This window comes from Palaemon carinicauda, chromosome 38 (assembly GCF_036898095.1).
Source record: "Palaemon carinicauda isolate YSFRI2023 chromosome 38, ASM3689809v2, whole genome shotgun sequence".
Taxonomy (NCBI): Eukaryota; Metazoa; Arthropoda; class Malacostraca; order Decapoda; family Palaemonidae; genus Palaemon; species Palaemon carinicauda.
In genome coordinates, this window is record NC_090762.1 from 1,438,340 (window position 1) to 1,453,393 (window position 15,054).

General features: G+C 38.2%; 1 protein-coding gene across 7 annotated transcripts in view; it reads right to left on the reverse strand.

Annotated features, from left to right (window-relative positions):
* The window catches only part of LOC137630370 (uncharacterized), a 103,700-nt gene that overhangs the window by 10,167 nt on the left and 78,479 nt on the right, over positions 1 to 15,054 (reverse strand). For all 7 annotated transcript variants that reach the window (XR_011041700.1, XR_011041698.1, XR_011041699.1 and 4 more), the window contains one exon: positions 6,500 to 6,593. Coding sequence is in view for 4 of the 7 variants with exons in the window: in XM_068361800.1 (XP_068217901.1) it covers positions 6,500 to 6,593 (94 nt within the window). In the remaining 3 variants the exon portion in view is untranslated. The remainder of the gene's footprint in view (positions 1 to 6,499; positions 6,594 to 15,054) is intronic.

Below are 15,054 nucleotides of genomic sequence, written 5' to 3' on the forward strand. Positions count from 1 at the left end.
ATCATGCTTTGATTTCATTAGTAGTGAAGACTGAGCAGCCTGTCCCTGATGTATCATACTGTTGTAAAATTTAAGAAATCCCAAGCAGACTGGAATGGGATTTTGCATGATCTTTTTTGCTTGAATTGGTCACAATTATATAGTAGTGTTGATCCTGTTGTCCCTTTGAATGAGAATCCAGTCAACATAATTGATAGGCGTATCCCTTCTCGTGTGCTAAGGTACCGAATGAAGGACAAACCATGGTTCAATGATGATTGTAGTCGTGCTTATTCGGAGAAGCAGGAGGCCTATCATCTTTGGAAGGGTAACAGATCAGATCTGACCTGGAATAACTATACTCAGCTTAGAGCTTTTGCTCAGAGAGTTTATGCCTCAACTGAAAAGGAATACAATTTAACCATAAAAGAAACCCCTTTCTGGTACAACTTAGGAACATAAATGGTGGTCTACCCTTAAATCTGCACTCTTTGGTGAAGATGCAACAGTTCCTCCTTTACTTAAACCAGATGGCTCAGTCACTCACTGTCCAAAGGAAAAGGCAACCCTTTTGGCTGATGTTTTTGACAGTAAACAGAGTAATGAAAAACTTGAACTTCCTCATTCCTGTTTTCCTGAGGCTAAACTAACTTGTTTAGCTTTTAGATCTCGTGAAATTAAAGCTCTGTTGATGGACCTTGATGCTTATGGAGGTGTAGACCCAAATGGTATTTTTCCTTTGCTTTTTATAAAGACAGCAGATTTCTTAGCTCCAATGTTATCTGGTATTTTGGGCAAGTTAGCAAGAAGAGGAGCTTTTAGCACTTGTTGGAGAATTGGTAATGCTACTCCGCTATGTAAATGTGTTTGTGGTAGCTCAAGTCCAACTGATTACCGCCCAATTTCCATAACTCCCATATTATCTAGTTTTTGAGCGTCTTGTGGTAGCTCAGGTCCAACTGATTGCCGCCCAATTTCCATAACTCCCATATTATCTAGTTTTTGAACGTCTTCTGGCAAAACGTCTTAATAGGTTTGCTGAAGGTAATCATCTATTCCCTACTGTAGTTTGCAATTTGGTTTTCGTAAAGGCCTTGGAGATGTGATGCCCTTCTTACAATCTCCAATGCTGTACAGAAATCCCTTGATTGTGGTCAGAAAGTTCGTATGATTGGCCTTGATTTTATTGCTGCCTTTGACCGTGTTAATCATGAGGCCCTTGTTTTCAAACTCAAACAGTTGGGTATGGGTGGGTCATTTCTTAGCATTATTATTGATTTTTTAAGTAACAGATCTCAAAGAGTTGTTGTTGATGGGCACCATAGCGAGCATAGGAATGCGATGTCCGGTGTTCCACAGGGTAGTGTTCTTGGCCCATTACTTTTCATACTATATACACATGACAAGTGATTTGGCCTAGAAAACAAGCTTGTTGCATATGCAGATGATGCTACTCTCTTTGCATCAATTCCATCCCCTGAATGTAGATCTGGGGTTGGTGAATCCCTTAATAGAGATTTAGCTAAAATTTAGCTAAAATGGTGCAAATTATGGGGTATGAAGTTGAATCCTAACAATACTCAAAGTATGATTGCAAGTAGGTCAAGGACGGTGGCTCCTCAACATCCGGATCTCAATATTGATAATGTTTTTTTAAATCTGTATGACTCTTTTAAAGTTTTAGGTGTGATTCTCAACAGCAAATTTACTTCTGAGAAACACATTAGGTCTGTGTCTTCTTCAATTGCACAAAAAATTGGCTTATTGAGAAAGTCTTACAAGATTTCCGGTGATCAATCTATCCTGAAGAAATGTTTTAATTCTTTCATTCTACCTTGTTTTGAGTATTGTTCTCCTGTCTGGTCTTCAGCTGCTGATTCTCATCTTAATTTATTGGACAGAAACTTACGGTCTATTAAATTTCTTATTGCTGATCTAGATGTTAATCTTTGGCACCATCGTTCAATTAGTTCATTATGCATGTTGCATAAGATTTTTCATAACTCTGACCATCCTTTACAATCAGATCTCCCTGGACAATTCTATCCTGTTTGTAATACTAGGCAGGCAGTTAATTCTAATAGCCAGGCCTTCTCCATCATGAGACTCAATACTACACAGTATTCTAGACGTTTTATTCCAGCTGTGACCAAGTTGTGGAATGATCTTCCTAATCGGGTAGTTGAATCAGTAGAACTTCAAAACTTCAAAGTTGCAACAAATGTTTTTATGTTGACTAGGCTGACATGAGTCTTTTTATAGTTTATATATGACATATCTATTTAGATATTGTTAATAGTTTATATATGACATATCTGTTTTGACGTTGTTACTGTTTTTAGAATGATTTATTATTAATTCGTTCTCATCATTTATTTATTTCCTTTCCTCACTGGGCTATTTTTCCCTATTGGAGCCCTTGGGCTTATAGCATCTTTCTTTTCCAACTAGGGTTGTAGCCTGGCTAATAATAATAATAATAATAATAATAATAATTATAATAATAATAATACTATTCTGCAAATACAAAACAACCTTTCATAACCTGTTCTTTAGTTAGAAATGCATACCATTCTTCCTGAAGGAAGATTTTGATTTACTGTATTAGCCACCTGTCTCAGCTGTTACCATTATTATGAAGTTTTGTTCAAGAATAAATAATACCTATAAGCCATAGTTGGGAAAGAGAGGATTGCCTCATCATAAAGCAATGATTTAAATGTAAGAGAAGAAAATTATGAATGGCTTCAAAAAATTTGCATGTGTGCTTTCTAACAAATCATTGCCTTAGCAGAGTACATACATGGGAATGAGTGACTGAAAGAATAAAAAAAAGGTTTACAACTGGCATGACCTTATCAGGTAATAGCTTACACAACATAAATCTGTCATGACAACCACCATCTGATGATGTACGATGGTTCAAACCCAAGTTACTGTATTATAGTAGACTGTTTGCTGTTACTCTGTATTATAGTAGACTGTTTGCTGTTACTCTGTATTATAGTAGACTGTTTGCTATTACTGTACCGTATATCTAATCTGAAACTGCCAGACAGACTGATCAATGCGCAACTAACAGTCCAAAAATAATATTACTATATGATGATAGAATTAATATCTATATAAATGTCGAATTGGAATGAAGAAAATGTTAATAGAGATCTAACAATGTGAGAAGTGAGGTACAGAACAGTGTAAGACGGGACTACTCGGCCAACAGGTACATCCCAAGAAGTTCTAGTAATCGCACTTTCACCAGAAGGCAGGCTTCCTCAAACTCATCTAATATAATTTTTGCCAACCCTATAAAACTATTGAGAGGAATACTGCCAGCTGGGGATTGAACCCCCATATCCAATTTGTTAAGAAATAATCCAAGTAGGTTTCTACTACACTGATTATTGGGTTCCAAATGAAAAAAAGTAGGTTATCTTGGCAGAAAATAATCACTGAAAGGGGACTACCTAATAGATTCTAATACTGTACAGATTTACTGGGACTGTTAAGGCCCTTATTAAGATCAGTCGCTGATGAGAGCATGAAAAGAAAATTTATGTCAAGCTACTGAAACAGACGTCAGTCCTGGAGATTGGACTTACACTATAATTTTGGTCACATGACCTAGCAATGGGACCAAGGAGACTATTCAGAGCTGAGGTGCACCTGGGCATAAGACCAGCAGTTGCACTTTGAAGTGAAAGTTATAAAAAGTTGAACAATAAGATAAAAGAAAGGAGGCAGGAACAGAGATAAAGTAGAGGTCTAAAAAGAGAACACAACAAAAGGCAAAAAGTGAGCTGCAAAGACCCTTTAGTAATGCCTAAAGTGAACAAAACAAGGTGCAATGATGGCAATTCTTTCCTGTGGGATCAAGCCAGGAGAGTCCGAAAGACTCGGTACAAGATATCTGAGAATTTGGTGCAGAGCTTTTAAATGAGTGGGATAGGAAGGAGACACTAACTCCATACAAACCTGTATGTTGTAAAATACACTTTTTATTCAACACACCTTAATGGAGTGGTATCAGATTGTCTCTCTTCCACAAAGCACACTAAGTGTCAATAGCAACTGAGTTAGAAATAGCTACTATTCTATGCAATCTAGCCACAGTTCGTCAAAATTTACTTCCCTAAAAAGGCAGGTAAAGTTAAATGTCTGATTTAAGGAATATCATAGACACAAGAAATTTTCAAAATTTGGTCATACAAAAATATGGGTTATTTTTTTCATGACATATCAAATAATCATACTGCAAAAGTAGGAAAGGAGCCTAAAATATCTCCCCACCAAAACTTGCAATATTCAAATATAGTGGGACTAGGAATCAGGCCAAAAAGTTACTGCGCCTTTAATTTTGATTACCTTTATTTCAAAGTACTAAGATCTCATTTCATGTCCTGAAATATTAATTTGATCTATCATGAACGTTAGCCAAGGTGATGCTCAAAACCAGCCTTTAGATGATAAACAATGGCTCTAGAAAATAAAATTTTCGTGTTACATTACTGCCTCTTTTTACAGTTCCCTCTCTCAACATTTACAGAATTCCATTTGGAATGAAGACAATATATAAAATAATCCAGTCACATTTTCTTCCCTCCCCTCTCATTATTTTTCAACATTTCTCTCTACAATGTAATTGATTAGAACCTTTGCTAACGCAAAATAGTCATAATAAAACCATCATTAGTTAAACATACAGAGGAAGGAACCCTTTTTATTATTATTATTAATATCCAAGCTACAACCCTAGTTGGAAAAGCAAGATACTATAAGCCCAGGGGCTCCAACAGGGAAAAATAGCCCAGTGAGGAAAGGGAATAAGGAAATAAATAAATGAAGAAAACAAATTAACAATAAATCATTCTAAAATAAGTAACGTCAAAACAGACATGTCATATATAAACTATTAACAACATCAAAAACAAATATGTCATAAATAAACTATAAAAAGACTCATGTGCGCCTGGTCAACAAAAAAGCATTTGCTCCAACTTTGAACTTTTGAAGTTCTACTGATTCAACCACCCGATTAGGAAGATCATTCCACAACTGGGTATGGTTTACTCAAGGGAAAGCACAGAAAGGCATAATAATTTGAAAATAGAAAGTAATATAACACCTGTTCTTCAAAGACAACCCCAAAAAAGCATATCATTTCCAGGTGTTTTGATAATACACTACCATTTAGAACTGTATCTTGCATCTGATCCTTAACAATATAAAGCACAAGTGCTTTCAGTTTAATTCCCAGATCTCAAGAGCTATAGAGCAAAATTAGTAAGAAAAAAATAATATATAACTTACATAAACAATGTGAGACTAGCCTGTCCTAACTACTAGGCTAAGATAGGTATATCACCTTTGAAACATGTTTAGTTCTATAAGAGTGTGAGCAAGATGACTGAGAAGTAGAGAAAAAGAGTGAACTTTGCATCTCTTACAGAAAGACTGAGAAAATAATTATAGGGAAACTTGAGTTAAATTATTTTCTGTCAAGCTTAGTCTATTATGGAAAGTATTAAGGCATAAAATACAAATTGGATTGGTTATAAAATATAGACCAAAGGTCAGGCACAGGGACTTAAGTAGTGAGGTCATTCAAGACCACCATAAATTTAGCAAGACTATATTTAATAATATAAAATCTAATTAGTCCTATTATTATTTTCAACTTTAAAATCTGGCTTACAGTGGGAATATCATAAAAATTAAAGACATTTCTTGTCCTTTGATCTATAAACAATTGTTTATATCTTATTATTACTATTACTAGCAAAGCTACAACCCTATTTGGAAAAGCAGGATACTATAAGCCAAGGACAAATGTATATGTTGCTTCTCTTTCTTACAGTATTGTAAATGGCGTACACACAGCGGTACTGAAGGGTTTAAGGAAATAAATCAACTACTGTATATGTGTGAAATAATTAAGAGTATAAAAAATTTTAAGATCAGGGACAATGTTAAAATAAAAGTTATACAGTACAGTATATATAAACTATAAAGACAGACTCATGCTAGCCTATTCAACATAAAAACATTGACTGTAAGTTTGAACTTCTCAAGTTCCACCGATTCAACTGAATTATTAAGAAGATCATTCCACAATCCTGTCATAGCTGTAATAAAACTTCTAGGATACTGTGTAGTAATGACCCTATAACGGAATGAGTTTGTGGGACTGTATTATAATTATCCGTTTTAAACAAAATATTGGTGGTAGCTTTGAGATACAAGGGTTAACCATTTTAGAGGAATCCTTTTCTGTTATGTAGCATTTCCGATCATACCTCCTTCAACAAACTGTATACAAAACACGGGCTGTCTCAAGGCATTAGTGTGTTCAATATGAATAAGGTAAAGAGCATCTCTTTCATTCATGCAAGGCATATCTCTTGATCACAAAATCTTGTTTCTCGTTGCCAGTGAAGGATTATATAGTGAAGTACAATTCTAAAATATAAAAGTGTCAAACAGCAAACCTATTTCAAAAATGAACTGTCATACGACTTACCATTGACTTTGGTCTGGGACGATTCTCAGACTTGCCTCTTTTTCGCGGCTGTCCTTTTGTTGCCGGTTCTTGGAAGTGTAGCGTAGGCTGAGATCTGATATAAAAAATTATATGAGCAAATGTAGGCTAATTTCTAATATCTCACAATTTAATACTGCAGTTACAAATCATGAAAAATTAACATTGACATTTAGTAACAATGTACACCAAAAATGCTAGTAAATTTACCAAACAACGGATCTTTACAATGCCTTATACTGAAAATAGTAATTACAGTTATACATAATGCATGCAACCCATACAAAAATTTACATATTAATTTCCAGGATATATATTTGTTATTATCATTACTAGCCTCAATATCAAATAGTTTTACAAGACCACTGAGCCACATTTGCTCTTGAATGAGACGGGAATTAAGGAGTATCATACAGAAGTTAACCTGTCGCAAACAAACCTCTAATGACCCATTTAAATAAAACTCTACTCTCTATCTTTAGTTCTTTTGTGATCAATCTTTCCACTTTTTTTATTCTTTTCTTTACAGTACCTTTATTTTTAAACGAATACATATATAGGATATATCCTACATTTTAGTGCTCTTCAATACACTATGTGCACTGCTGGGCATTTTCCAGCCAGCAATGATAGGGGAATAAGAGGCAGCAATAGCTTCCATAGTTTGAATAAAGGGGAATGAGAATGCTGCCTACTGGTAAATAACTCCCAAAAGTAAACAAAGCTTCTTTAGAAATGAGCACCTATGAGGAAAATATAGATTTTGAATATGTATTAATGCTAAATGCCAACATTAAGAGATGGGATCACTTGTAAGGGCCAAGCTAAAAAGGTTTGAGCATGTAATATGAAGGGGAAAGAAATCATTAAAAAAAGTCGATATGAAAGTAGCTGGAGAAAACTCCCAATTATGGAGAAAGGCCATAGACAATGACTGTATGGGAGTGACACGCCAACCTTGTAGAGAGAACACCTGATGACAATACCTTAATAATGACGATGATGCATGATATATGGTAGGCAAACTTTGTAAATTTACTTTTATTACTTTTGTGGCCTGATTGGTAACGTTTCTGCCTGGTGTTTGCCAGTCTGGGGTTCGAGTCCTGCTCAGTCTCGTTTGTGCCATTAGTGTCTGCAACCTTACCATCCTTGTGAGCTAAGGTTGGGTGATTTGGGGGAGCCTATAGGTCTATCTGTTGAGTCCTCAGCAGCCATTGCCTGGCTGTCCCTGGTCCTAGCTTGGGTGGAGAGGGGGCTTGGGTGCTGATCATATGGTCAGTCTCTTGGGCATTGTCCTGATTGATAGAGCAATGTCACTGTCCCTTGCCTCTGCCATTCATGAGTGGCCTTTAAACCTTTAAATATGTTTTTCATATTATTATTATAAACATCTGTAGAGTACTAGATATTTTATTTTCCATTGTTTTGTGGAGATTTTTGGTCATCTGTTTTTGTATTTAAAAAGCTGCAGTTATTGCCCTATAAGATTTAATATTATCATGGCAAAATTTGAAGGCTGGAACATCTTGGCAACATAATCAAAGCAGTCAGAATCACTGGCAGAAGACAACTTTGGTCCCCTTTTTCAATTGGATGTGCTATTTTTTCTATTTATTTCAGTAATATGTTACTAGAGCAAAGGGAGAAGAAAGTGTAATGGGCATTTCTCTTCAGTAGAGACCATCTCCAAATATTTTGGAAATCATGGAAGCTGGAAACTAAACTCTTGAGAAGGGCGCCTGGCTTCCCTTCATGTAAGCAGGTCTGCCCCTGGCACAATTGAAGTTTCTGGCTGCTCTCCTAGATTTTACAATTATTAATTGGACATTTATATATGACTGAACTCTTCAATGTTGTAACTGATCTTGATATATTCTATAATCTATTATTTCTCATTTATAGCTCATTCATTTAAAATTATTGCAAATGCCTCTCCGTTGTACAAGTTGATACAAATCTCATTTCATAGTTTTTATATGACCTGCTATTCAATATTGTTACTAGTCTTAATATATTCAATTATCAAGTATTTCTCATTTATAGTTTATTCATTACTTCTCTATTTTCTTTCCGCACTAGCCTATTTTCCGTTTGAACCCATAGACCTGTAGCATTCTACTTTTTCTATTATGGTTGTAGCTCTGGTAGTAACAATAATAATAATAATGTCATTGCTTTTTTTCTGCATCCTAGAACTTGGAAGACAGATGCTACAATGCATTTTTGGAATAACTGAAAATCTACACCTTCCAATCATTCAGCTTATATCACATCAAGAGTTGTGCAGGGCATGAAATAAAAGTTAAAAATGATGCAAGAGGCCTCCCTTCAATCACGCAGGCATCAAGGCATCAGAAGCCACTTTCATTCCAATTGATTCAACAGGAATCTGGAGATACTACATTCCATAGCCTCAGAGCAGTAGATCAAGCTACAGTATCTCCAAATCTTGCAGAGGTTCTATCCTCAACCTCAGCCAGTCAATATTGAACATTTACTGTAGTCGATGCAGTGAAAATATGAATTCAGTTGACGCCAAACACGAAAAATAGTTGATGCCACTTTCCACTCATGCATTATCTTCCTGTTCCCAGCAACTAAATTGTACAAATATGCACTGTTTGAAGTTTATGAACTTCATGTGATCTTTTCAGGAACATTTTATAAAATTTCAAGTCATCACTTTGAGAAAAGAGGAAGTTCATGGGAGCTGAGGATGCCAATGAGAAAGGATCTTTTGGTAGTCCTTATAAAAGTCCTACTGAATGTCCATATGAGACTAGGTCAGGATTCTATAACTAACAAAATATTTTTTCTCACATTTGCATCTTTAAAACGAATTCAAGAGTGTACGTAAGTCTCAAATAAGGTGCAGCATACCAAACACTGAAAAACAGAAATTTACTAATTCTTTTATTTCTATACTCACCTGACGTTCATATTGCTTCCTCTCCAGAAGCTTGGTTTATTGACATTTACCTAAAAAAAATCCTAAAAAATTTGTTATTTTCTTTCCTTTCAAAAAATACATGCTCCTTGTAAAGTAATGAAACCATCTAGCATTTATTAGTACACTTACAGTTTTTATATCACAGTTATTTCATCAAGACCTATCCTCCTTCCAGATTGTGATAAGTGTTTATTACATTTTAAATTATTTTACCTGCATGATGGGTTGTCATATCTATAAAGGGACAGCACTGTGCTTTAAATACCCATTGTGAGGAGCAAAATATTTCATGGCTTCTCTCAGGGAAAATATGTTTAAAGTTAGTATTTATGGAACTGGAGAGTATATACTGCGCAGTGGTAAAACTGTTACGTTGTAAACAGAAGGACTGACGTTTGATTCTCATAACGGCCGAGGAGAGTAACTTTTTCAGTTCAAGGGAGATTACAGAGAGAATCATAACTACCATAGTAGGTATCCTTCTCATATTATCCGGGCCCTCCAGAACAGGAGGATAACCAGGGTGGATAACCCGAGAGAGGGGAGAGAGGGGGGGGGGGGTGAGGCTAGGCGCATACCCAGTCCCGTACGCCTGGTGGCCAACCAAGACGAAACGAGGAGAGACGCTACCCGCAACGACGCACGGAGCGTAGGAGCAGCCAGCCCCCACCTAGTCGTAGTAGGAGGCAGTAGTCGGGTGTAGATCGGCACCTCGTAGTTCCGGGGGATGTTGAAGAAGGAGAGGTCTAACTGGTGAGGGACCTATGGTCGTGGTTCTATCATGCCCCAGTTACTAAACTGACACTCATTACAGTGAGCGAGCTGGGTTTATTCCTAGCATTCCATGCACCTTTCTTTCTCTGGTATATTTAGCAATATTTATGCCTTAGAAATGGTGCTATAAGGAGCATTTCACTGGGCGACACAGGTTCCTCGCCCAGAAATAGATTTTTCCTTCGTCAAAATCCCTTTTTTGTGAAGTTAATAATGATATGGTATGCCAATATAATCTTACCAGTCAAGTTAGTGATTCACCTTTATTATTCTCAAAAGGCTAGAGATCTGTCTCTTGTGGGTGCTAAGTCTGACTTGCTTGCGCAAACCTAACTTTCATAGTTTGGTCTATTGGTCATAATTACAGTTTTCCTACAGTAAGTTCTGAATGTTCACTGAGCCTTACAAAGTAAAGGTCCTCTGGTAGGCTCTAAAATTCTTTAATTACTTTAGTTTAGTCCTTTCGCAGCTAGAACCCTTGCATTTTTGCATACCTAGTCGCTCTTTCAGGAATCTAGTTGACAAGGCAAAAGACCGAGTACCCCAGATAGTATGGATCTTTATATCCCTCCTCTTGCTAAAGCAAGAGCTCTTAAACAATTTTGTTTCAATTTGAGAATGGCATTTCATATCTCAATCACAAACACTCTAACATGGATCCTGCAACTCTCTTAACAGCCCAAACTGGTGATTTTAGCAGTCGGATCCTCACCACCTAAACAAAGATTAGGGTAATTATGAATATAATTTTTATTAAACAATTTTACCCCCATACAAATCAACAGAGGATGAGCGCTGAATGCTTCAAGCTTAAGAGATTTGTATTAAAAAGGCTACTAGATGACTACTGTGTTTACCATTTTTTTTTTCTTTTTTGGGGACAGGAACTAGAATTTCTAAGACATTTTGTGGACTTGTAAATGGGCTTATCATAAGTACATTAATGTGGTTGTACAGTATTAAAATTTAATTCTGCATTAAAAAAACACTTAGCATTCTTTTACAAATTACATATGATACAATGACTTATTACTGTGCACATACTTCACAATCTCATGTTTGTGGTAAATCATTCCATGTGCAACTTCATCTAAAACAGTACAAAATTCACAGATGCAAATATCATACATGCATAAAAAATGGGAATATAATTGAAACAATATCTATATTATAACTATTCTAAAGGAAACATTCTTAATTGGGGTATGAATATCTATGGTAACTTGTTCCTTTCACTAATTTAGCTGCATTTGTTTTTATATAGTTTTACATGTTTATGCAAAATACATACAATGGTTTTACCGATTCATTGGGCAGCATAGTGCTAGGTCACAAAGAGTGGTTAACAATTAGGGCAACATCTGACATGAAAACAAGTAGACTTGAGAATATTTTGGAGACCCAGTTTTATTTTGCACTCGCATGGATACGGTAATGTATAAGATTCAAAGAGACAGATAAAAGGGCCTTGGTGTAAGGTAATGTTATACAGTACCTCCTAAAATCTAAAATGTTATTTTCATTGGTAAAATAAATTTTTGAATATACTTACCCGGTGATCATATATCTGTCAGCTCTGCTGCCCGACAGAAAAACCTAAGGACAAAATACGCCAGCGATCGCTATACAGGTGGGGGTGTACATCAACTGCGCCATCTGTCGAGCAGGTACTCAAGTACTCCATGTCAACACAGAACCAATTTTCTCCTCGGCCCACTGGGTCTCTATTGGGGAGGAAGGGAGGGTCCTTTAATATATGATCACCAGGTAAGTATATTCAAAAATTTATTTTACTAATGAAAATAACATTTTTCAATATTAAACTTAGCCGGTGATCATATAGCTGATTCACACCCAGGGGGGTGGGTAGAGACCAGCATTACATGTTGACATTATTATGAGCTAAGTATTTTGTATTTCATTTTAGCAGTTATTCAAAATAACAAACATAAAATAAATAAGTACCTGGTAAGGAAGTCGACTTGAACAATTACTCTGCCTTTTTAAGTACGTCTTCCTTACTGAGCCTCGCGATCCTCATAGGATGCTGAGCGACTCCTAGGAGCTGAAGTATGAAGGGTTGCAACCCATACTAAAGGACCTCATCAAAACCTCTAATCTAGGCGCTTCTCAAGAAATGACTTTGACCACCCGCCAAATCAAGTAGGATGCGAAAGGCTTCTTAGCCTTCCGGACAACCCAAAAACAATAATAAAACATTTCAAGAGAAAGATTAAAAAAGGTTATGGAATTAGGGAATTGTAGTGGTTGAGCCCTCACCCACTACTGCACTCGTTGCTACGAATGGTCCCAGAGTGTAGCAGTTCTCGTAAAGAGACTGGACATTCTTAAGATAAAAAGACGCGAACACTGATTTGCTTTTCCAATAGGTTGCGTCGAATATACTTTGCAGAGATCTAATTTGTTTAAAGGCCACGGAAGTTGCGACAGCTCTAACTTCGTGTGTCCTTACCTTCAGCAAAGCTTGGTCTTCCTCATTCAGATGGGAATGAGCTTCTCGTATTAACAGTCTGATAAAATAGGATAAAGCATTCTTTGACATAGGCAAAGATGGATTCTTAACTGAACACCATAAAGCTTCAGACGGGCCTCGTAAAGGTTTTTAAATAGAACTTAAGAGCTCTTACAGGACATAAGACTCTTTCTAGTTCATTTCCAACCATACGATAAGTTTGGAATATCGAACGATATTGGTCAAGGCCGAGAAGGCAGCTCGTGTTTGGCTAGAAAACCAAGTTGTAGAACATGTAGCCGTTTCGGATAAGAATCCGATGTTCTTGCTGAAGGTATGAATCTCACTGACTCTTTTAGCTGTGGCTAAGCATATCAGGAAAAGAGTCTTAAAGGTGAGATCTTTCAGGGAGGCTGATTGTAGCGGTTCGAACCTGTCTGACATAAGGAATCTTAGTACCACGTCTAAATTCCAACCAGGTGTAACCAAACGACGCTCCTTCGTGGTCTCAAAAGACTTAAGGAGGTCCTGTAGATCTTTATTGTTGGAAAGATCTAAGCCTCTGTGACGGAAGACTGATGCCAACATGCTTCTGTAACCCTTGATAGTGGGAGCTGAAAGAGATCGTTCTTTCCTCAGATATAAGAGAAAGTCAGCTATTTGAGTTACAGAGGTACTGGTCGAGGATACGGATACTGACTTGCACCAGTTTCGGAAGATTTCCCACTTCGATTGGTAGACTCTAAGGGTGGATGTTCTCCTTGCTCTAGCAATCGCTCTGGTTGCCTCCTTCGAAAAGCCTCTAGCTCTCGAGAGTCTTTCGATAGTCTGAAGGCAGTCAGACGAAGAGCGTGGAGGCCTTGGTGTACCTTCTTTACGCGTGGCTGACGTAGAAGGTCCACCCTTAGGGGAAGCGTTCTGGGAACGTCTACTAGCCATCGAAGTACCTCGGTGAGCCATTCTCCCGCGGGCCAGAGGGAAGCAACTAGCGTCAACCTTGTCCCTTCGTGAGAGGCGAACTTCTGCAGTACCTTGTTGACAATCTTGAACGGAGGGAATGCATATAGATCTAGATGTGACCAATCTAGTAGAAAGGCATCTATATGAACTGCTGCTGGGTCCGGGATTGGTGAGCAAAATATTGGGAGCCTCTTGGTCATCGAGGTTGCGAAGAGATCTATGGTTGGCTGGCCCCAGGTGGCCCAAAGTCTCTTGCATACATCCTTGTGGAGGGTCCATTCTGTTGGAATTATTTGTCCCTTCCGACTGAGACAATCTGCCATGACATTCAAGTTGCCTTGGATGAACCTCGTTACTAGTGAAATGTCTAGACCTTTTGACCAGGTGAGGAGGTCCCTTGCGATCTCGTACCATGTCAGAGAGTAGGTCCCTCCTTGCTTGGAGATGTAAGCCAAAGCCGTGGTGTTATCCGAGTTCACCTCCACCACTTTGCCTTGAAGGAGAGACCTGAAGCTTTTCCAGGTCAGACGTACTGCCAGTAGCTTCTTGCAGTTGAAATGCATTGTCCTTTGACTCGAGTTCCATAATCCCGAGCATTCCCTACCGTCTAATGTCGCACCCCAGCCTACGTCCGATGCGTCCGAGAAGAGAACGTGGTTGGGAGTCTGAACAGTCAGGGGAAGACCCTCTCTAAGGTTGATATAGTCCTTTCACCAAGTCAGACCAGACTTTATCTTTCCGGAAACCGGGATCGAGACCGCTTCTAGCGTCTTGTCCTTTTTCCAGTGAAAAGCTAGATGGTATAGAAGAGGACGGAGGTGTAGTCTTCCTAGTGACACAAATTGATCCACGGATGACAGTGTCCCTACCAGACTCATCCACAGCCTGACTGGGCAGCGTTCCTTCTTCAGCATCTTCTGGATGGATAGCAGGGCTGGGGGTTGATCGTCTTGTTCAGCAACGTCCTCATCAGAGGGTTCCTCATCCGAAACTGATGAGGAAACGGCAACGGAGTGGGCAACGTCTGACTCGCTGAATCCGGTCGCACTGGGGGATGCGTGACGGAGCCGGACGCAATATCATGGCACTGCTGCACAGTCTGTGAACTGTCAACAACCATGGGTGCGCGAGGAAGTACAGCGTCAACCCGAAACTGTCTAGACTGTCTGGGTTGTGCAGTCAACACCCTACCGGGTTGCTGAGGTTGACGCACTGCGTCACAACAAGTCACCTCTGCTGGTTGTTGAACGTCTTCCTAGTGACACACTGAACGTCAACAACCACCTCCGAGCGTCGCTTAACGTCAACGTGCGACTGGCAACCCACACTGGGTCGCATCGGTGGAGGAACCACCTCAACTGGCAGACGCGAGTAGGA